Source organism: Pristis pectinata, chromosome 21 (assembly GCF_009764475.1).
Source record: "Pristis pectinata isolate sPriPec2 chromosome 21, sPriPec2.1.pri, whole genome shotgun sequence".
NCBI lineage: Eukaryota > Metazoa > Chordata > Chondrichthyes > Rhinopristiformes > Pristidae > Pristis > Pristis pectinata.
In genome coordinates this window covers 10,138,595-10,162,213 of record NC_067425.1, presented here as the reverse complement: position 1 = coordinate 10,162,213, position 23,619 = coordinate 10,138,595, and the positions used below count along the sequence as shown (strand labels likewise).

Here is a 23,619-nt window from a genome sequence, read left to right as displayed (position 1 = left end):
ATAATAAATCAGCTCTGTGGGGTGGCACTGCAGGGTCCCAGTGTATCTGTCTTAAGCACCCCTTGTCTGAAAAGTAATTGATCTCTCTTAATATAACTTATGCCAAAACATTCAGTTTAAATTCAAAATTCCTGCACAGGGTCACACCATTTGAAGCCAACGTAGATGCTTCCAGAATTCGTGATGACTGATTAGAACCTTAATGCAGCGAGTTATTTCACTCATTCCTAAAGTTACATGTCTTACATTGTATAATTAATTTTCAGCCTCTTAAATGTCTTACCTCAGATCCTGTTGCTTCCAAAATGGTTGGGTAGGAGCTCTCTGGTGCCCAAGAAATGCATTCTACAACATGTTCATGCTCTCGAAGTTCAGCTTTACATTCCTTTGTTGCTACCACCCATACGCGCACTGTCTGATCATTGGAACAGCTGGCCAGAAGGGTTCCATCCTGGTTGGGTCGAACCATGCGCACCCATTCTCTATGTCCCGTGAAAGTCTTCACACAATAACTATTGGTGTAAAAATAAAATTAAAATTATCCATTACCATTTTTTTGAGGTGCAATACAATGCACGACAAGAAAATCTTTTTCTGGACTCTTATCAATAAATAACTTGCTTGAATTAAGAGAATCAATTCTGTCACTTACATTCAATGCTCAGAAAATTCTTGTCAACTAAACGCAGTCATGTGTTCTAAACTAACAATAATTAAAGTAATACTGAATTGCTGCAAATAAATAATGGATTGCACAAGACTGCAATTTAAAACCAGATTTAAAAAATTTTTCATATAATTGACATTTGTTTAATCTTTACTCCTCCCCTGGTCTTTTTGGGAAAAAAAAGTTAGTTTCCTTAGTTAAAATGGATTTAGCAGAACCCTCAATATCCTTCCTGTATGGCTGAAGTTATTAAAATCCCTTACATTTCATCTGCAATTCACTGAAGCTATTAAAAAAAAAGTTAAGGCTCAGACTGCATGAATTTGTTGAAGGATACTGGTCATTATTAAACATTATTGTAAAAACATGCACCCCAATGCAGCATGATGTAAACTATAATATCCATAACCAGTAGCTAGGGAGATAACATACAATGTCTATAATGTCACCAACTTTAAAAAAATATAAACACTCTGATCTCACCATTCTTGCCTCTGCAAGTTCCTACAGGTATAAGATCTATAACAAGCAAAACGATAAAATTCCAGCTGCAATGGTATGTAATTACCTAGCCAAATAACAGCAAAAAGAACCATGCTCAGGGAGGCAGTCACTTGTCCCAGAAGGAAACTGCTAGCTTTCTAGGATAGCAATCCAAAACTAACCCTTCATGCTCTCCTCTTCCCATAGTTTTTGTACATTACTTCAAATGTATACATTTTTTTCTAAACAGGAAATGTAATGGTCTCAACCTCAATTTCTCCATATAACAAAATATTCAGTGCCTTAACAATCATGTACTCCCTTAATCCCTCTTCACACTGATAATTTTATATCGATGGCCTTTTATCATCGATTCCCCACCAGAACGAACTAATCCTTTGCAAATGTTGGAAAACATCGAGCCTCTCCAAACAGCAGCAACAGCCAAAATACAGTAAAAGTGGAGTGGAAATTGCTGTGAAATACCAATAACTGTCACTCTGCTTGCATTTACACTATAAATGTTAGAGCTTGGGTCTCTTGCACGGACAGTGATGTTGTTCAGTGTTCTATGTTTGTGCCTTCCCAACTGCCTTGAAAGTTGGACTTCTCAGAGTACAAACTTGCTGCAGTTCCCCATTAGTCACAAGAATTTACCATTCACCCAGTGAACAAGGACAGACAACTCATTTATTTCAAGGTCTGCAAGGGAGAAGGTAAATTCTTTTAATCATCCAGTTAAATATTTTTAATTAAGTGTTCCAATTTTGTTTTTTTTCTCCAACTGATTCATTGATTTAATATTGTGAATGCTCAAAACATTCGAAATCTTTTATGATCCAGTTAGTCTAGGGATATGGCCCTGTCCATTACATTGTATAAAGCCACACAAGGCCCTATCACCCACAGACATCATTTTGAATCAGGATGTACTTCGACAGCAAGTTGCTATCAGTGGATCCAAAAGAGGCAAGTTCATTGTCACCTTGTAAGTTGATGCAAGGTGAGAGTGTATTGCCTTGGCATTAAGTTATGGCCCAATATCTCAAGCTAGTCAATCTATATTGTGCACACCCTATTGCTTTATTACATTTTCAAATGGATGCTCAAACTGCAAGAGTCTGTGTGCATAACAGATAATGGCTTAAATTCATCATTACTACTTTGACTCAATGCTTCATTTACTATAATACTGCATAAGTTGGCATTTTCAGTGTTCTTACTTGCAATTTCAGATAATTACATTTTAGATCTCATATACAAATCCATCAAGTACAACCAAAATTAGATGTATATTAAAATTATGCTACTCAGATAGAAAAAACATAGCAACTCATAGTCTACTGACTCGCTCTTTAAACTCAGTGGTTGCATATTTGAAAGAAAAATTAAACTGCAATAGAAACTCTACTATACTTTTGAATCTATTAATGCATCAAATGGATTTCTCTATCATGAATCATAGAAACAGAGCTTCAATAGCTCATAATGATATATTTTCAGTGGAATAAACTGCAGAGGGTTATCTTAATATAGATATACACAGAAAGCTACATGCAACTTTCAGTGAATTTTTGAGGCGCTGAAATTCTATTGGATTAGATATCAATGTTTTGACTAACTCTTGTGACTAATGGGGAACTGCAGCAAGTTTGTACTCTGAGAAGTCCAACTTTCAAGGCAGTTGGGAAAGCACAAACATAGAACACTGAACAACATCACTGTCGTGCAAGAGACCCAAGCTCTAACATTTATAGTGTAAATGCAAGCAGAGTGACAGTTATTGGTATTTCACAGCAATTTCCACTCCACTTTTACTGTATTTTGGCTGTTGCTGCTGTTTGGAGAGGCTCGATGTTTTCCAACATTTGCAAAGGATTAGTTCGTTCTGGTGGGGAAATCGATGATAAAAGGCCATCTATATAAAATTATCAGTGTGAAGAGGGATTAAGGGAGTACATGATTGTTAAGGCTCTACTGGGGAGTAGATATAGAGGAGATGTCAGGGGTAAGTTTTTTTTTACTCAGAGTGGTTAGTGCATGGAATGGGCTGCCGGAAATGGTGGTGGAGGCTGATACGATAGGATCTTTCAAGAGACTGTTAGATCAGTATATGGAGCTGAGTAAAATAGAGGGCTACGGGTAAGCCTAGTAATTTCTAGGGTAGGGACATGTTCGGCACGGTTTTGTGGGCCGAAGGGCCTGAATTTTGCTGTAATTGTTCTATGTTCTATGATTACTTGAGTATGTGGATACAAGGTTTATTTCATGTATTAAAGGAATTTTATTGTACTTAATTGGAAACACTAGTGTATAAGTGTGTTTTACAATTACAAGTTACATTTATATATTGGCTTTTTGGTAGAAAAATCTTCCAACAAGCTTCATAGGAACCCAATGTGCTTAAAACTGTTTGAGAGCCTTTGCTGATTTACATTTATAAAACATAAAACTAAGAATTTGTACAAACACACTACTTCTATATATATATAGCTGCATGTTCCACAGTAGAACGCAAAATATATTACACCATAGACTAAACTCATCTAAAACTTTTAAAAAAACAACACTCACCCAGTCTGGACCTCCCACATTTTCATGGTTTTATCCCTCGAGGCAGACACTATGTGATCTCCATTAGGCATGATAGCTACTGATGAAATATTATGATCATGGCCTAAAAATAAATTAGAACTTAGATCAGGATGAAAGGAAAAAAATTCAACTAGGACCCATCTTGAACATAGATTTTTGGTCCTATCAAAAAGCCTTAATCTTTACCTTCATTGGCTATCCAATATTACTATTTCAATTCTGTGTTGATTTTTTTCCCCTCTTTACAAAAAGATGATAAAACTGTATCAAATTACAAGAGCAGTCACAAGGTTTAGTTTTTTTTTTGAGTATTCTTATTGCTACAATACCCATTTTGATCTTGCAAGTTAATAACGGTAACATTGTCAACATTTGCTATCGTTACTCAGCAACAACGCGACTTCCAAGCATTCCCACGTGAACGTAAACACTTCTGCTGGGCATTATACATGTGTGAGAGGGTGAATTTGGGCTAAATGTTCTATATTAGTGGCTTGCACTTGTCAAAAAAGAAAACTCAAGGTGCTTCCGCTGACTGCAAAATTTGCTTCATACTTTTTGAAGATCTTTTATTGTATTGTCTTAAGCATATTTTGTAGATGTCTCAAGGAACTTGGAATGCACTTGGTAATGCAAGAAAACACAGCCACTATTACATGCACTTCTCTACTATAGAATCAGAGACAACATAGAATCAGAGATAACAATCAAGTTCACTAAGAGAAATAAAGCTGCAGCCAGCAAATAGAGCCTTGCCCGTAAAACAACTGTAGCGGAGCAGCTAGAAATATGTGCACAATTTGGGAAAGAAAATGGGAATAAGAAAGCAGAAGAAATTCAACTCAGAATTGAAATTTACTTTCGTGTGCATCTGCTGATCAATATCAATCCACAGTGATATTAGCAAACTTCAGTCCATTACTTTTTGACTCGGAATATTGTTTGGAAACATGGGATAAAATTGTCCATCCATCATACAAAAATAAATTCCTGCTTTTTATACCCTCTCAAGGAAAAGAAAGTAGACTCTTACCATGCATGGTCCTAATGCATTCAAAACTCTGGAAATCCCAAAGCTTGATGGTCATGTCAGCAGAGCAGGATGCCAACAGCTTGCCATTCTGATCAAAGGAGATATCCTGTACAGAGTCTGTGTGACCTTTCAGCGTACGTTCGAAATCTCCAGTCTCATAGTCCCAGACCTAACAGGAAAATACATTACCAGAGTTAGCAAACTGCAATACCTGCCGATGTTGTTTTACTTCCAGTCAGAGAGCACAACAATTAAATATCTTTGTGAATAATTACTTGTGCACTGCTTGACAACACAATCTATACCATTGCTGCAAAACTAATACCTGCAGTGCCATCAGGAATTGCTAGGATAGATTACAAACAACAAATCTGAATTTTCATTTATTCCAAACATACTTTCAGGCAATTATTAATGTGAATGTAATTTCTACCAAAGACTAACAACATGCAAATAGAAAGTTAATTAGAATAATCAACTTAATCAGTTCTGTATCTATTTGCTAGATCTTTTACATTATGACAGTCTTTCTATTAATAGTAATAACTGGTATACATACTCATGAAATATTTATAGCAAATTCAACTTCGAAATTTTTAAGGTGCAAATCAGAGTTGTGGCAAAAATCGTGGGCATTTTAAAGTACTGAGTTGCAAAAGGAACTGAGTTATTCAAGGTATTCTGATAAACGGTCTTCAACCTGAAAAGGTAGCTCTGTTTCTCTTCACACAGATGCAGCCTGACCTGCTGGGTATTTCCAACATCTTGTGTTTATTTGCGAGTTATTCAAGACACAAGCTTTAAAAAAAATGCTTGTTTTGAACTTCTATAACTGCACTTTTGCTTCCATGGTTGCACAATCTTACTGTTATACCAGGTAGTATAAATATTCAACGTGTGGCTGCCTGGAATGTGGAAACAAAGAAATAAGGCTCTACTTCAGTCACCAAACAATTTGGAGAATTACAATTTCATTAGTTTTTACAAGCAGTTATAAAAATTCTTGACAATTTGGTGGCTGAAGACTTCTAAATCTAAAGTGTTTGTTAATATGTGTGAATCTAAAGGTGTGACAAGTTTCTACTCTAAATTTCAACAATTCTAAACATGCTTGTGGATGCAGTCAGAGATTTGGAATGTTTTTAAATACCCTGCATAGTCAAATGGATAGTAGCTCACGTGTGAGTAGCCACTTGGGCAAGCCTCTACTACAAATTTAGCACCTTAAATAGGGTGTAAACGTAGGAAACCTACCACTCAAGTTTGATAGGCAAGATCTTGGCAAAAGATACCCAACATATTTGAAAAATTATTCGATGTGCAGGACTTTTAAAAGGACTTAATATCCAGGAGGCATCTTTTGTGATGCCGCAAGAATCCAATTATAAAGCTGCTACAACCTAAAACTTTACTTCATCCAAAATTTAAAAAGCTTGGAGATGACATTATACTCACTAACATTTACTGATTACACAGATCAGTACAGCAATTCTATTTGTTAGATATTATGCATTTATCATAGCCTTTAAAAATGTCATCAAGTTTTGTGCCAATATGATGGTTACATTTGTAATCATATCTCACCTTGCAAATAAATGCTCAGTCTTCCAACCAGCCAGGTAATTAAGCAGCAATTTAAATTACAGATTGTGCTGAATGTTATTCCTACTGAGTATATACCACCATTTCATAAGAATACAGATCCATCAAGCTTACAAAACTGTTTCCTTTGTTCTGCACTATTATGAAGGATTCAAAGGTACAGGAGACAGGGGTGGGATGGTTCAACACAGATGTCATCAGCTTTTTAATTAAAATTTGCTTATATTTGAAAAGTAATGACCATAATAATTACAGAAAAAGACAGGATAATTTTACTCTAACTTGGAAAGCTTTAAATGCATTTACATTCTTACAAAGTTACTCAACGAGCTAACCATTTGGTAACCTGCAAGTGTTGAATCCTTAAAGAATTCAATGGCATCAGAAAAATGTTGGAAATCACTTTAGTGGAAAACCTCTCTTGCAATGCCAAGGAGTTTTCCTCCGTTGCCCAGCAAAGCAAAGAATATGCGCACTGTTAAAACAGTGTCTATTTTCACTTGTAGACCCTTGGATGAAGCACTTCGTCATTTGCTAACACTAGTTTAGCAGCTTTATTGCAAATACCATCGGAAGGAACATGAATCACTAAACAAATGCTTAGGTGATTTAAAGAAGTCAATCTGAATGACACCAAGATGATTATGCATATATATTCTGCAATGGTAAAGATACTACTTAGACTCTACAGCAAAAATTTTGTCAAAACTACACCCAAAACATCAGATCAACATTTTTTTTTTGTCCTTGCTACAGTATTCTTGAAATTGTTAATCCCTTAATGGTCAAACAAGTTCTTTTTTGTTTTAAAAACACTACACAAGTATAGACAGTAATAGGAGTTAAGCATCTGGACCAGAGATGATCAAAAGCACTGCAATGGGGAAAAAAAAAATCAGAATCTCCAGCCTTGATTGTTAGCTGGTGACTTTGTTTTAGCACGTGCTCTTGCCCTGTGAAGGCAAGCACGGGCAAGATAGTAATCAACCATTCCATTCAAAGTCTGCTGACATCTATTGTCCAAGATCATGTAAGAAAAAATAATGAAGGTCAGTTAATATATCAAGCATTAGTCAGTGCCTTGAGGAGAGATGGGTAACGACAAAGTGGATGTGTAATTCTAAATGCTAACATAAAAAAAATATACATTTTTCTAATACTGTTCTTTCCTGATAAAAAGGTTGCTCCAAATGATACCAAAACATGAAGGGCAGGTGTGATGGTCAACTCATCTATAAGAGTATAATGCTTTCAAACTTTATGCAGCTGTTGCTTATTTGGCCAAAGTTCACCATGTCATCGATACTTTTTCATTTCCATGTTTATGAAATCCTAATAAGCTTGGTGTTTGTATTTTCACAATTGAGAAAAGCAAATTTGACCAAAATACATGTTCTTTTTTTCTGTCTACTTAAAAGCAAATCAACACGTTCACACACAGGAAAATCTAACTTTTACTTAAAGCTGAGTCCAACTCCAGAAAATTGATCCATTTCAACCAAATAACTCTAATTATACTCTGAAGACCACATCCCTAAGAATGAATTCCCCAAGTTATTCAATTATTAATGGCAAGATCTATTCCTAGTAGATGCGACTAGTCACGTTTTCAGCCTATTAAATCCCCTGTAAATGAAAGTTTCACACTGCTTTATTAAAACTGCGCTGATCAAGCCGTAGGATAATTGTCCCTTTACATCCCCAACATAAGTATAAAACAACTGGGTTTACATGATGAGCTTCTAACTAACATCAGTGCACCTTCAATATCCAAGTCAAAAACTTCACTACTGGCCAAAACTATTATGCTTAATTAAAGAACTGAAAAATCAAAATCCTTTTTCTTCAATAATTGACTATAGAACAGAATATTGCACTGAATTTTAAAATTTGTGCTGTGGAATATTTACTCAGTCACATAATCGGTTTCTCCAGGGGCAACCATTCTCCTCTCGTGGGTTTCAGTCAGTTAAGCAATGGGTCAAAGCAACAGCCATGAGAAGTTAAGTGCACCTTACATTATTACCTTATGGTTTAAATATGGCTTCATTAGATAATAAAAAGCAAATATTTTCTTTCAAAACATTTTTTTTTACCTTTATTGTGGCATCCTCAGAGGCTGATACCATGACACTGAAAACTGGATGGAAAATAACTCGTGTGACTGGGCTTCTGTGTCCACTCAGAGAATATCTTTCTGGAGGACGAGGGATCCATTCTTTAGGGTCACGTTTTTGACCGAGGGGGCCGGCTGATGTAAATTCTTCTTTTGCCTCATTGAGTTTTGATTCTAATTCCATAACCTTTGAAAAATAAATATCATCAGAATTTTATTTTCAGAATTGAGAAAAGGCAAATTAATGGATGCTAAACATTGAAACTTAGAAGCATTATTACCAGGTAACTGACTGGGACAGGAAGACATTGTTACAATTGGGAAAGCCATTTTTACTGGTCAGTTTTAATGTCTGGCATTTTAAAAGGACCTTGCTAAGAATCACAGCGATGCAATGTACTGTATATTAGGATCAAGCATAGTTAAATATCTGATGCCTACACTAGAACATGGGGCCTATCATATGCAAAATAAACATTTTTGAACAGTGGGGGAAAAATATAAAATAGGAATATGCTGCTTTCTAGGGAGAATTGTCCTGTGTTTTTGTGAGGTTTCTTTCTACAGAAATCTAAACTAAAGCTTCCTTTTGGAGACGGGCAGAAGCAGTAACAGTATTCCTACTTATTCCCAAGAAGCTAATCAAACGTGCAGCTGTTTTCCCCACCCTACGGGCTGATTTCCAGCATGTTCAAGATGGGAGAAAGGGTTGAAGGTTATAATAAAAGCTGCTCCATAACCAGACAGGGCACAGAATTCAAGAAAATCAAGTCTATCCTGCGTTACTATTCACTACACCCGCAATTCCCAAAATGAAACTGAGCACCACTTGTGACCAAACATTTTCTTTCCGATTCTGAATTAAAGATGAGGTTACAGAAGAAGAATGTTAGAGAAGAATGCAGTGAAGAAAATAACTAAACAGTTTTAAGTCCTTAACCTAAATTCTTCAAATATGCCTATAAACTCTCCAAGCTTTGAGCTTTAAAGGAATTTCCTATTTACAAATACAACTGAAATGTGTTAAAAGAAACTCAAAATTTCATCAATCAAATCCTTATTATGCCAGATGCCACTTTAGGAATGCTGAATTTTGATGAGCCGTCATCTGGAATAATTTATACTCTCCCAGAGGATGATGGACATAAAGAATAGGATTTCAGTTCAAGGTCGCATTAATTTTCCAAAAATGCATTTAATAAGTTTGGGGGCTTCTGATGTTGGCCTGATCCCCTTTAATGATTGGAGAGGAATTTTTCACTCCTGTACTAACACGAGTCCTTTTTTAAATCTTTCCCGTAAGATGGGAAAGAAATAAGAGTCAAATGAGGTAAAATGAAATACAAGATTTTGCTTTAGCCATATGACTAACATGTTATAGTTAGACTTTACCTTCTTCTGTAATCTTATCACAGAGGTCCATTTTTTCTCCAGCAGTCCAGCATATTTTTTGTCTAATTCTTCATTCTAGAGGAAAAACAACATTAAAAAAGCCAGATGAAATAATACTGCATTTTCCAGCCACATGATAACAAATGGAAAATAGAAAAAAAATCACATTCTGTTACTTGTAATTATTTTCCCATTTACTTTTAAAAATGATCCACAATCGACACATTCAAGGTTGTCTGCCTGAATTCATCCAAAAGAAAAATGTAATCCCCAACTTGCTTGAGGATTGCAATTTATTTAATTCTGCCAAATACAGTGCTTGTTATCTACTATGTTTATACTTACAGCTTGAACCCATTTTTTTCCCCACATGAAGATTCTTTTTTTTAATGTATTTTGTATCAAAGAACTTCAACTTTTCTTTTTATGGATCTGTACAAACTGCAGATGATCTTTAGATGTTTTTCAGACCCAAATTTGAATAAAAGGGCAATTCAAATTTACTTTATATGCAATCTTTCTTAAGCACCTTAAGAATAAATGTTTCTTATAGAGGCTTTATTAATTCTTTTTACAAGTAGGATATCTTGGAGGCAAATTAAAAACTCCAATAAAAAAAGATATTTTCTTGTTAACACAATATTGAATTAGAACAAGTTTCAAAGTATATAGATCTTAACTGTTTAATGAAATTGTGGAAGTTCAACTTTCCATACATCTGGATGGAAGCCCTGTGGTCTTTTTGATAAAAGCTCTTTACATGGTGCTTAATTCAATTTCCACACTGGGAGTCTCAACAGATATTAGCACATTGACCATGAAGCCAAATTACAATGTCATCAATGGAAATATCATTTTTGATTCAAGCCTTAAACATCCCCAAACACAAAGCTGAACTCAGAAGCTCAGCTTCTCTAAGCACCTCAAAGTACAAACAAAATCTTAAAAATCAGAAAATGCTGGAAATATTCAGGTCAGGCAGCATGTGTGGAAAAAACCCACGAAGTTTATGCTTCAGGACAATGATATTTCATCAGAAAAGCCAGGAATTCCTTTTCAATGATAAATTTGGTGATTTTTTTTTGCATTGAGTCTTATGCAAAAGACTCTGTATGACTTGGTTTTTGTTTTTTTCCTGTTAACAGAATATCAGCAAAAGATGTGGATAAGCATGCAGTTGCCTAATTGCAGAGCTGCTGTACAGTTTCGGAATTTAATTGGATAAACTTCAAATCTTGCTAGGATAGACAATGAACTGATAATTTGAATGTAGCTAGATCAAAACGGAAAAAGAATTATTAACATTGCTTTAAGGGTTTTGAAATAGCAGGCAAAATCATTTTCCACATTCAGCATCCAGACACTTGATATTCTCTTTCTTCTAACTCGAGGAGAAGTCTGGAGTTTGCCTAGTTTTTTTGTTCCCTCTGTAACTCTTCAGGAGACAAGAGATATCAAGGAGCGACTCTCAACACAGCCCTGGATAACTTTAGTATCCACGTGACAATTCGTTGGCTTTGGTTTATGTTGTCACGTGCTTGAGATCATATGGGAAAACTCACTCACAAACATCAGTTGTGTCCGAGATTCAGATCCAAGTCTCTTGGGTGAGGGCAGAACTTACTTATTTTGTCACATCAGGTTACATGTAAAGATAAGTTGGAAGGCCTTTTTGTTTCCCACCCCCACCCACAAATGAGTAGCTTTGATTTAACATGCATAGCATTTCAAGGTCCAAGACAACCCATTTTCTCCTGTTGAATTGCCAATGCAAACCCACTGCAAAGTCCAAATTAAACACCAAACAAGCTGAACAAAAAAAAACTGTTTATACTAGCTCATTTTTTGGTGTTTCAAGAAATCAATGAATTTGTAGCAGCCAATCGCACCTGCAGCACTTGTTGATAAGAAGGGAGCAGAGAATGACAATGTACCCTATGCATGGGAAAAAGAAGTTAGTTCAGAGACAGTGGAAAAAAAAACTATTTGCAGAGGTTTTGAAGAGAAATCATTGTGACCCTCAATGCAAGATCCACAGAAAACGTACAAAGTAGCCATCGATGGCAAAACAGCCATCTGGTACCATAGGTGATGACGAAATGCACTGATAACAGGCTGTCAAAGATTACCAGGTTCATATGGGATGAAGCCTCAAAACGGGTATTTGAAAGCAAGGATGAGAATTTTAAACTAAACTTGCTCAGGCACAGGAAGCCACCAAAATAACTTGAAAATATGTAGATGACAACTACACAGGATTCTATGTTGCCAAAGTGCCTTGAACTTGAAGGTTAGGATGAGGGAAAAAGTCATGCTTCCATAGAACCAAGATTTGTTCATGGTGAAAGAAGGGCTGGTATGGGCACAACCAGGTTAAAGAGAAAAGCTTCTGTAATAGAATGGATATAGGGGAAGATGATGGCAAAACTTGATAGGAGATTCCAGCTTCCTAGGGCAACTTACTGAAGTATCCAAACACATTGTTAAAGGTGTGCTTGTAGCAGCCAAAAAATAGTTTACTTCTGCTTTCAATCCCTATTCTTGGAACAAAGAAGAAAAATTGAGGTTGGTCAACTACTCTTTTTGTATTCAGAGTCTCTTCTAATATTTTCAGTAGTTGAAGGCTCAAAGCTGATGCACTATGTTGACAACTATGTGTTCAAACTCCGTTTTTGTTTGAAAAAAAGAAATGAAGTTCTTCTGGTAGCCATAGACACAGCAGTCTCAACAACGTTTAATGCTAGAAACACACTTTTTTGGCACTAAAAAACTTTCTGCCACAGTGGAAATATCTCAGCTCCATCAATCTTGTATGCAAGCCTATTAGGGAATTCCATGACATTGCTTAAATGCTAAAGAAATACAAGATATCAACATTTAATTTCTCATATCTGATCAAATTTCTGTGAAATAGCAAACCAATTTGACTTACCATATCTAATTCTGCCTCCTTCTTAAAAACCGAATAAGCCTCTTCATAGCCATTAGAACGAAGATAATCAGCTATAGCTCGATTTCTGAAAAATAAAGTCCAGGTTTTAAAAAGGGACAACATTAACCACCTTCTACTTAGCATTATCATGTCAAAAAGAGTGATATTTTGAAAAATCACCAGTAAATCTTTAAGAACCCGCTTATCGTCTCTAAGCCAAAAGAAACAGGAGATGCAATACAGCCACTGCGTGACAGGAAGCCTATATCTACACACTTTGTAACGTAACATATTTCCATACATCTTTTCTCTTACAAAACGTTGATGCAGAGACTTTGCTCAAAAACAGTCACACAGAAATATGAATAATGCGAACAGAAAATATGTTCTCCATTTATTGACCTAGACATTATACAGGACTTTTTTATATATATATATATATATATATATATATATATATATATATATATATATATATATATATATCATGAGCAATGACTCAGGAAATGCTAAATAATGTTTAAAAATATCACATTTCACAGTACAATCTCACAGTGCTATGTTGTACATAAATAAACATATGACACAAAACATTCAAGGAACTGGAGAGATTTTCACTGCCTACATCGGGTACTATGCAGTTGTTGTTATTTAATGGTTACAATCGTGCTTTTGTTTTTCTATTATGACATTGTCAAATAGAAATAAAAACATGCTAAAACTAAAAATAAATGCTAATTGCGATCTTTTACTGCGATGATATAAAACAGAGAATTCTAGTTAATCACTTTCTTTGCCATTCAAAGAATTCTTGAAAAATAACACTGAACAATCTCTAACACTAATCTTTGTAATTAAGTGACAACATAGCAAAGAGATGTCAAGCCACTTCACAGATGTGTTAAAACTTGCTGCCAAAGCACACAAGGAGATATTAGAAGAGACTACAAAGTTTGGTCATGTGACAAATGACTTAAGAGGAGAAAACAGCGCAATATGCAGGGGTTTAAGGGAAGGAATTTCAATGCTTAGGGAATTTGAATTAACCTCCAATGGTGGAGCAATTAAATTTATGGATGCCCAAGAGACCAAAATTAGAAGATAACAGATATATCACAGGGTAAAAAGGCTGGAGCTACTCCAGAGATGAAGGATGAAATCATGGAAGGATTTGAAAATTTGAACAAATTTTAAAATCGAGACATCAGTTACTGCTTAACCAGGAGCCAGTGCCAGTCAACAAGCACAGTGGTGATAGATGAACATGACCTGATAGAGATAAAAAGCTTGGGGACCTCAAGTGTGCAGGTATCAGAACAAGAAAGGTCAGCCAGAAATAGTTCAAGTTGAAAGATAACAACAAATTGAAAACTTCAGCAGTGGATGAGATGAGACAAGGGCAGCTGGGTGGTACAAAGCTGGACATTGGAAATATCCAGTCTTAATTGTTACGGACTCGGTGAAAGTCCCTTTTAGAGCGCGAGAGAGAGCGCGAGAGAGAGCGCGAGAGAGAGCGCGAGAGAGAGCGCGAGAGAGAGCGCGAGAGAGAGCGCGAGAGAGAGCGCGAGAGAGAGCGCGAGAGAGAGCGCGAGAGAGAGCGCGAGAGAGAGCGCGAGAGAGAGCGCGAGAGAGAGCGCGAGAGAGAGCGCGAGAGAGAGCGCGAGAGAGAGCGCGTGTGGTGTGCTTACGTCAACAGAAGATAAAGGACGTAATGACGTTGTTGAAGAGGTCAGTTGAAGGAAGAGAGAGAGAAAAAAAGATAGAGACACACTAGCCTGCTAGTTTCTCTATCGATGGATGAGAAACAATAACTGTGTCTGCCACTGAAATCCATGTATGGAAATTAGAAGTAATCCGATGGAGTTCACTTTGTTGCTGACCTGTAGAAGGAAACAGGTATTTGTGTGTGGACGACCACGATTCGGATGCTTTTCGGGGTGAGGAAGTCACTACCGAGTAAACACTGAAGTGTCATTTGGGTTCCATCGTGGAACATTTGGACTTTGTAATTACTCTCTCTATGTTTCTCTACATCTACATTTTATCTTCAGACAACAGTGGTTGTTGAAGAAGCCTTTGCTCATGTTTCACCTTATGGCTTGCGGAACTGAACCTTAAGAACCATTCCTGAACTTGGAGTTTGGGACTTTGCCACACACACACACACACACACACACACACACGAAGAGTTTAGTTTTTGGGGTTAATGTTCAAGGTTTAACATTTTTGAATTTCTAACATACTAACATTTTTACTTCTATTTTTCGGATTATCATAAGTAGTCATTAATAAAATAGTTTTTAACACTGAATCATGCTCAGTGTTTCTTTTGTTGCTGGTTCGTGACATAATGAAGATAGAGGTATGGTCTGAGATCAGAATTCTGGTCAAATGTGACAGCACGGCTGGAAACAGTCTGGTTCAGCTTCACACAATCAGGTAGAAGAATAGAGTAACTCTGGTCTCAATACAGAGGAAATTTCTGGTAGTTTATTTGGTGTCATACAAACTTTCTGAAAATTTAGATTCACTGGAGGGATTAGGAGAGGTGAAGTAAATCTGAGTATTTATGGATAATAACAATTTTTTTCTTTAAAGTAACTGGTTTCATTATTTTTTTTAATTGAAGTTCCATAATTTTGCGAAGTCCCTTTAAATTGCACCACTTCAACCCACGATTTTTGGCCCATGAACTCTGAGCACTCCTTAAGGCAATGACCACTGCCAATGTTCATGAGTCTAAGGAATTCTATTCTAAATCCCGTGAAGATTCTTCACTGAACTTAGTGACATGGAGTCATGACAATAACCTTTCCCTCAATGTCAGCAAACAAAAGAATTGGTCATTGACTTCAGGAAGGGGAGCGGTGCATATGCACCTGTCTACATCAATGGGCAAAGGTCGAGAGGGTTGAGAGCTTCAAGTTCCCAGGAGTGGACATCACCAGTAGCCTGTCCTGATCCAACCACATACATGCCATGGCCAAGAAAGCTCACCAGCACCTCTACTTCCCTCAGGAGGCTAAAGAAATTTGGCATGTCCCCTTTGACACTCACCAACTTTTATCGATGCACCATGGAAAGCATCCGATCGGGATACATCATGGCTTGGTACGGCAACTGCTCTGTCCAGGACCGCAAGAAACTGCAGAGAGTTGTGGACACAGCCCAGCAAATCATGGAAACTAGCCTCCCCTCCTTGGACTCTATCTATACCTCTTGCTACGTCAGTGAAGCAGCCAGCATAATCAAAGACCCCACCTGCCCTAGACATCCTCTCTTCTCCATTCTCCCATCAGGCAGAAGATACAGGAGCCTGAGGGCACATACCACCAGACTCGAGGACAGCTTCTATCCCTTTGTTATAAGACTATTGAACGGTTCCCTTATACAATAAAATAGACTCTTGACCTCACAAACTACCTTATGACCTTGCACCTTATTGTCTACCTGCACTGCACTTCCTATATAGCTGTGACACTTTACTCTGTATTGTTTTACCATGTACTACCTCAATGCACTATGTAATGAATTGATCTGTACGAACGGTAAGCAACAGGTTTTTCCACCGTACCTCGGTACAGGTGACAATAATAAATCAATACTTTATTGACATCCTCCAGCCCAGTTTGAAGCTCCAAGCTTGTAGATTATGGGAACCCACCTCAAAGTACTGATAAAATCACTCCCAGCAAATATTATCAGGCCAGTTTGAGTGCTGCAACACTCTTACGCTTATAAACCATCAGTTACTGTACATTTCTGTGTGTGGTTTAAGGATATATAAATCAGTGCAGGGGATATGGGGGGGGGGAAGGGAGGAGGGGTAGTAGTAAGAAAAATCAAAATTGTTTGAAGCATTTCCTTCAGGAGCACAATTATCTAAAACTAGCACCCCAGTTAAGAAATGGCAAGGGTGGCATTTTATAGGTACAACTATCTTAGTGGGGTTTATAAAAACCTAAGTCTTCATCATTCGCTGACATACCACCTGCGGATCCATGTACTCACAAGGTCAACTGTACACTATTGGGAACATTGGTAAATATAGTACATTCCTTCTCATGTTCAGTGTTCCTATTTGCCATGAGATGGATTACATTGCAGTTTATGCTGGCAAGTAGTGAAACATCAATAGTTGGTGTGTGGCCAGAGCCAGGTCAGAGTCATGAACAGAGGTCAGGAATGTGGGTAGCTTTGTGGCTAGGAGTGCTTAAGCTGAAATTTATTTACACACTGAAACTTATTTAAAAGATGTTATATCCATGAAGGAGTCGACCACTGCATGTCATTATAGCCTTAGTTTCATTGTCAGCAGCCTTAACCGTATCTGCTTTTGTGTTACTCATGGGAACTCCATGCCCCTATCCCTCAAATAATGACATCAGAATAGCAGCATCTTTGCAAAAATGAATAATTTTTGCCCATCCCCATTTGCTCTTCAGGTGGTAACAGTGAACCACCTTCTTTAAGTAGGTATTGTAGAGGTGGATATTACAAGAGGTCGAGGTGCTCATTCGTTGCAGACATGCAAGTTAAGCAGTATTGCACGCTTGAGCACAATTTTGAAATCAGTGGAAAATTTGTACAATCCAGCAAATGCAGTATTTGGCCCTACACTCATCTCTGGAGTATCTGGATAGTAAAGACACCTATGTTAGACTATTGTTTATTGACTACAGTTCTGCTTTCAATACTATAATTCCAAGCAAACTCATCCCCAAACTCCTAGACCGTCACCCCCAAACTCCTAGACCTGGGGACTCAACACATCCTTTTGCAACTGGATCCTTGACTTCCTGGCCAACAGACTACAATCAGTAAGGGTAGGCAACAACACCTCTGCCACGATCATCCCCAACACTGGTGCCCCACAAGGCTGCATCCTCAGCCTCCTACTCTTCTCCCTATACACTCATGACTACATGGACAGATTCTGTTCTAACTCCATCTACAAGTTTGCAGATGATACCACCGTAGTGGGCCGTATCTCAAATAACAATGAGTTGGAGTACAGGAAGGAGATAGAGAGCCTACTAACATGGTGTCATGACAACAACTTTTCCCTCAATGTCAGCAAAACAAAAGAGCTGGTCATGGACTTCAGGAAGGGGGGCAGTGTACATGCTCCTGTTTACATCAATGGTGCTGAGGTCGAAACAGTTGAGAGCTTCAAGTTCCTAGGAGTGAATATCACCAAATAGCCTGCCCTGGTCCAACCATGTTGACGACACAGCCAAGAAAGCTTACAAGCACCTCTACTTCCTCAAGAGGCTAAAAAATTTGGCAGATCCCCTTTGACCCTCACCAATTTTCAATTGATGCACCAGAGAAAGCATCCTATCTGGATGCATCTTAGCTTGCTGTGGCTATTTTCTGCCCCTGACTACAAGAAACTGCAGAGTTGTGGACGCAGCTCAGAACATCACAGAAACCAGCCAGCATAATCAAAGACCCCACTGACCCTGGACATTCTCTCTTCTCTCCCCCTCCCATCGGGCAGAAGATACAAAAGCCCGAAAGCACGTACCACCAGGCTCAAGGACAACTTCTATCCCGCTGTTGAATGGCCCCCAGTACAATAAAATGGACTCTTGACCTCACAATTTACCTCATTATGACATTGTACCTTATTGTTTACCTGCACTACACTTTCTCTGCAGCTGTGACACCTTATTCTGCACTCTGTTACTGTTTAACTTTGTACTACCCCAATGCACTGTTTTATTGAATCGATCTGTATGAACGGTATGCAAGATAAGTTTTTCCCACTGTGACAATAGTAAACCAATTTACCAATTATTTTTCTTTTCCTTCTAACTTTTAGGAAAGGGTGGCAAAGTAGAATTCCAAATATGGCAAAGTAGAATTCCAAATATGGCAAAGTAGAATTCCAAATATGGCAAAGTCCCTGCTTTTAAAGAGAAACTTTACAATGAAATACAAACAGAAAATGCTGGAAACGTTCAGCAGGACTACATTTTCTGTTCCTATTTCAGATTTCCAGCACTTGCAGTTTTTGATTTTCAATATCAAACAGAAATAAAATTTCAAGAAGCAACATAGTTCACAATGATATTCTATGCCATCAGAGTGTCACATTTGACCACATGATGAGTTGCGTTTTGGACCATATTTTTGTGCAATCAATAAGACTGCCTATTTCTACCAATGTAAACAATAGCTAACTCTGTTCTTGCCTCAGGTCATCAGCCATTAAACCCTCACCCATACCCATGTCACGTCTGAAAAAGACTGTTCTAAAAACCTGGCTATCTCCATAAACTTGTTCATCCAAAACCCTTGCTGCCCAAATACCAATTTGCACCATCACCTGTGTCCTTGCTGATCTCCACTGCCTTCAAGAAAAGCAACAGCTTAATTTTAAAATTCTATCCTTTATTTCAAATGCCTCAAGGAACTCATCCCTCACCATTTCCAATTTTCTTGTGTATTACAATCCATTTCTGGTCTCTTGATCATCCCCACTGGAAGCCATGCCTTAAAGACCTAAAATTTAGAAACTTAGCCTCTTCATCTTACTCTTCTCCTTTAGATATCCTGAAATCCTAGCTTTGGGGCAAATGTTTGGTTATCAGTTTTAGTATATATTTAGTGCACTTCACAATAGAGGGAGAGTGATGCAAGCCACCTTGTTAATGTAATGTTGTGTTCGGCATCTGGGTACCAAGTTTGTTTGATAACACTCCTTTGGATCACCTTGGTATATTCTGGTAAGTTAAAGGTATTCAACAAGCTATTAATGCAGTAATTTACAGCATGGGTGGGCATAAGTCTTGTATACGCTGGCCAAAACAATGTAACCCAAGCTAATGCTATTTCCCAACATCTGGTCTTGAGTTCTCATTCAAGTACTTCCACGAAGGCTTTTGCCTCCACTATCCTTTCAGCTAGCAAGTTCCAAACCACCGTGAATGAAAACATTTCTCCTCAAATCCCTTCCGAACCTGCTACCAATTACTTTAAATCTATGTCCTCTGGTTACTGTGTGGTATGCACAAATATATTTACTGCAATTTGAAAAACAGCAACATTACTTTAAATGTTGGTGCAGCCAGTTAGATTGTGTTTCAACTTCATTCTCATGTCCATCTGAAGTCAAATGACCATGGGACTTTCAACTGCATGATATGCAACTGCAAGAGGAATCACTCTGGTGTCTAATGTTGTCAACCAGAGGGAAATACATTTGTTTTATTGGCAGGGTTGCTGGATAGCAATCAGGAGTAAAGCCAAAGTCAATTTTCTCTCCCCAAACCCAAGAGAAATTAGATTACTCTGATGGAGCTGAGCACTTCCTCATATGCACAGCTTGACATTTCCCTTTTTTGCTTTTTAGTGAACAACAGCTCTTTTGAAGAGACAATTTTGTAAAAATGTTCCCAAATCCCACAAGTGTAAATATTTATGATACCTTTAAACAGTCTCCCAAGGTGTGAATAAATTAAACTATTCAACTGCTCAGTCAGCATTTCTCAAAAGGTCTGTCAGATTAATGCTCACTAATAATGCAAGGGATGCTTCAATGTTCTCCTGTTATCCAAAGCAAAGCACACTTAGAGTCAAACATCAATTCCAGTGAACAGTGCAGTTTTCCCTCATGTACTAGGTGTGGTAATGAACCATATCTACACGGCAATTAGGTTGTAGATGATGCTTAAAATTACAAGCCAATGCTCTGTTTAGCCGAATGATGCAAAAATCTGTTTTCTCCTTTTATATAATCTGAGCCAAGTATTTAAAACCCATTAATATTAAATCAATACCTTGTAAAAGGTCAAATTAAGGTCAATAATGGTACTGCCTTTTGAGATATTTATGGTATTGATATTTTTCGTAAAAAAATAAAAATGTTTGTGGTAGTACCAGATAGGTTCATACAGACTGGAAATTTTTTTGTAACATTATGGTTAGTGGTGCAAGTTGCCCTCTATTACACAACTATAAAGTACACATCCCATCCTTTCAAATTCTAAATTAGCCATTTCTCCTCAACCTATTTGCTGAAAGCCATAAAAAGGCACTTATCAATATACTTGTTTCAAAACTAATTGTAACCCTGCTGCTTCTAGGCAAAAAAAAATGGACTTAACTTCCTGTAGCAGTAAAACAATGCCTTGTACAGTGGCAATTTTCAAAAACCACTAGTTCACAGGTATGATTTCTGGATTGTGACATTAGCTATGTAGAGGCAAGGATCAAGGTGGGAATGAGGGAATTTCAGCCCATTCAGGTTTCTTATTACTGGCCAGTATCCGGTTACCCAGCTCCTGCGAAGTACTGTGCAGGTGACAAGCAGAAACGGCATCAAGGTCAACTGTACTCATCTCCCATAATTTTACAGTCTCATGTAAAAGTTTTCCAGTAAGACTCAGAAGATTGAGATATTAAGAATAAGGGAAAAAATTGTCACAAAATTGCTTCACATTAATGTGCTTTCAGTATTCTTGGAAATAATCCCTTCAATTCAAAAGTGGAAACATAGATACTACATCCAGCAAGCCATTAAGCTTTCAGATTTTACAGCACATTTTTCATCAAGTTAAACAGCACAAGAAAGGAGGAATGTGGCTCAATGTTCAAAAACTAACTTTTTGGAAGAGCTATCTGATTAATCTCACCCCTGTATATCACCCCACCCCCACCAAAACTATTCACAGCCAACAAAGCCACGTGCTTGTTTCTAATCAGTCAATTTGATTAAAAAAGACCAAAAACAGCAGTCATATTCCAGATAAAGGTATTTTTTTCTCCTCTGAGCCACTGTTAACTTCATGGGCACTAAACATGACTAGTAAATCCTACATTGTTGCAGCATAAAGTGATAATTCCTTACCATGGGATGAGGACAAACGGAGACCATACCAATACAAACTTGAATGTTACCTGCCTAGAGAATGAATATTTATATGCAAATCTAACCATAATATGCAAAAATTACTGTCCCAAACTGACTTCAAATTAATTTCAATACAAGGTATCATACTGAGATACTGCTGGAATTTCACTCACTCAAAATAGAGAGAAAGAAAATCATGTTAGTAATTGCTGCAGATGAAAGAAAATTCCGTGCACCTTTTATGCACACTTCATATTTTTTGCTGCAAAGACCAAATGAATGCATCAATTGCAAATGGAAGCAGTTCAGATTTTTTGGAAGAGTGGGATACAACAGATGCTGAAGATCTTCCAACATCAGCAACCTGAATAATTTTTAAACCCGTATTTAAGTAAGGTTTCAAATTACTCAAATATGCTTTTCAAGTACTTATACAAAAAGTGTCATCCATGCAACTGGTTTATGATAAATGAAAAAACCTAGATAAAAATTGAAAATAACAAGCTGAGTCGCTGAATAGCCCAAAGAACACGGTCCTCCAGAGGAGGAAATAACGAAGTTCAATTACGTTGCAACTTGATTCCCAGAAGTGCACAATACTTTGTTGGCTAGAGACTGTACCAAGTTAGCATCAACAGGGGAAAGTAAATTGAGAATTATTTCTTGGTTGAACTGAAAAACATCCTTCAATGGTTGCATATAGCAAAATATCCAAAAAAGTATTTCAAATGGATGTTACCAATAATTATTTACACCAAGTCATTTTAAATAGATATTAGAAAATTTGATCAAAATCCTAGACGAAGAAATAGCTTTAAGCTAGAGGTGGTGGTTACTGCACTGTCACTGATGACATAGGCACCAGTGGAAAATTTGGAGATGATCAGGAGTCAAGGACTGCAGGAGGCCAGATATCTGAGGATTATAAAACAGAATGAAATTACGCAAGTAGAAAGGGGCCTTAATGGAATTTGAAAACTTGCAACCCAATTTTAAAAGTTGTTTTAACTGAGTTGTTCAATCCATCGCCTGAATTTGCTGCTAATATTTGCCAACCTGGGCAAGATGTAGAGGACCATCGTATGATGGGTGTTTGTCGGCTCTTGGACTGTATTCACTGGAGTACAGAAGAATGAGAGGGGACCTCAGAGACATTTAAAATGTTGAAAGGACTGGACACAGTAGATGTGGCTAGGCTGTTTCCCTTGGTGGGTGAATCCAGGACCAGAGGGATCAATCTTAGAATTGTGGGTACAGGTTTAAAACAGAGATGAGGAGAAATTTCTTTAGCCAGAGGGTGGTGAATTTGTGGAATTCCTTGCCACGTACAGCAGTGGAGGCCAGATCATTGGAGGTGTTTAAGGAAGAGATAGATAGATAGATAGATAGATATCTAAATAGTCGGGGTATCAAGGGATATGGGGATAAGGCCAGAAATTGGGGTTAGAATAGTTTTTTTGCCCCCCCCCCCCCAAATTTCTCATTTCTTTTTTCCCTTTTCCTTGGAGCAGACTCGATGGGCCGAATGACCTACTTCTGCTCCCTTGTCTTGTGATCTTGTGACCAAACAGACTCTTCACTTGTGGAAGCATCCAGTGAGGAGCAATGAGGCTTCAGTGGATTCAGGCAGCATCCTGCTGAGACCTCATGAGAACATATTGACATTCATTAATAGGAGGCAATGTTGGGACTGAAGCACTGGCTCCAGTAACTTTTGCTTCTCACATTGTAACAGTCATAAAATGTCTCCATATTACTAACCAAAAACTATTAAAATTAAACCTAAACATAAAAATAAACAATGTTAAATAATTCCATAGTATTTTAATGTAAACAAAATATTCTCAATTTTTCATCTTAATGTCCAGGCCAGAAATTTCCACTCGGAAGAATGTAGACTCCAATTCTGTGGCAGGTCTGATTTGGGATAGGATCACTG

The 23,619-nt window shown here is 37.5% G+C and overlaps 1 protein-coding gene across 1 annotated transcript in view; it reads right to left on the bottom strand.

The window, feature by feature from the left end:
• The window catches only part of LOC127581328 (lissencephaly-1 homolog), an 82,051-nt gene that overhangs the window by 15,033 nt on the left and 43,399 nt on the right, over nt 1–23,619 (bottom strand). Inside the window, exons 3-8 of the mRNA XM_052035635.1 lie at nt 12,821–12,905; nt 9,889–9,963; nt 8,477–8,683; nt 4,779–4,947; nt 3,725–3,827; nt 284–512 (exon numbers count right to left, since the gene is read on the bottom strand). Coding sequence (XP_051891595.1) covers nt 284–512; nt 3,725–3,827; nt 4,779–4,947; nt 8,477–8,683; nt 9,889–9,963; nt 12,821–12,905 — 868 coding nt within the window. The remainder of the gene's footprint in view (nt 1–283; nt 513–3,724; nt 3,828–4,778; nt 4,948–8,476; nt 8,684–9,888; nt 9,964–12,820; nt 12,906–23,619) is intronic.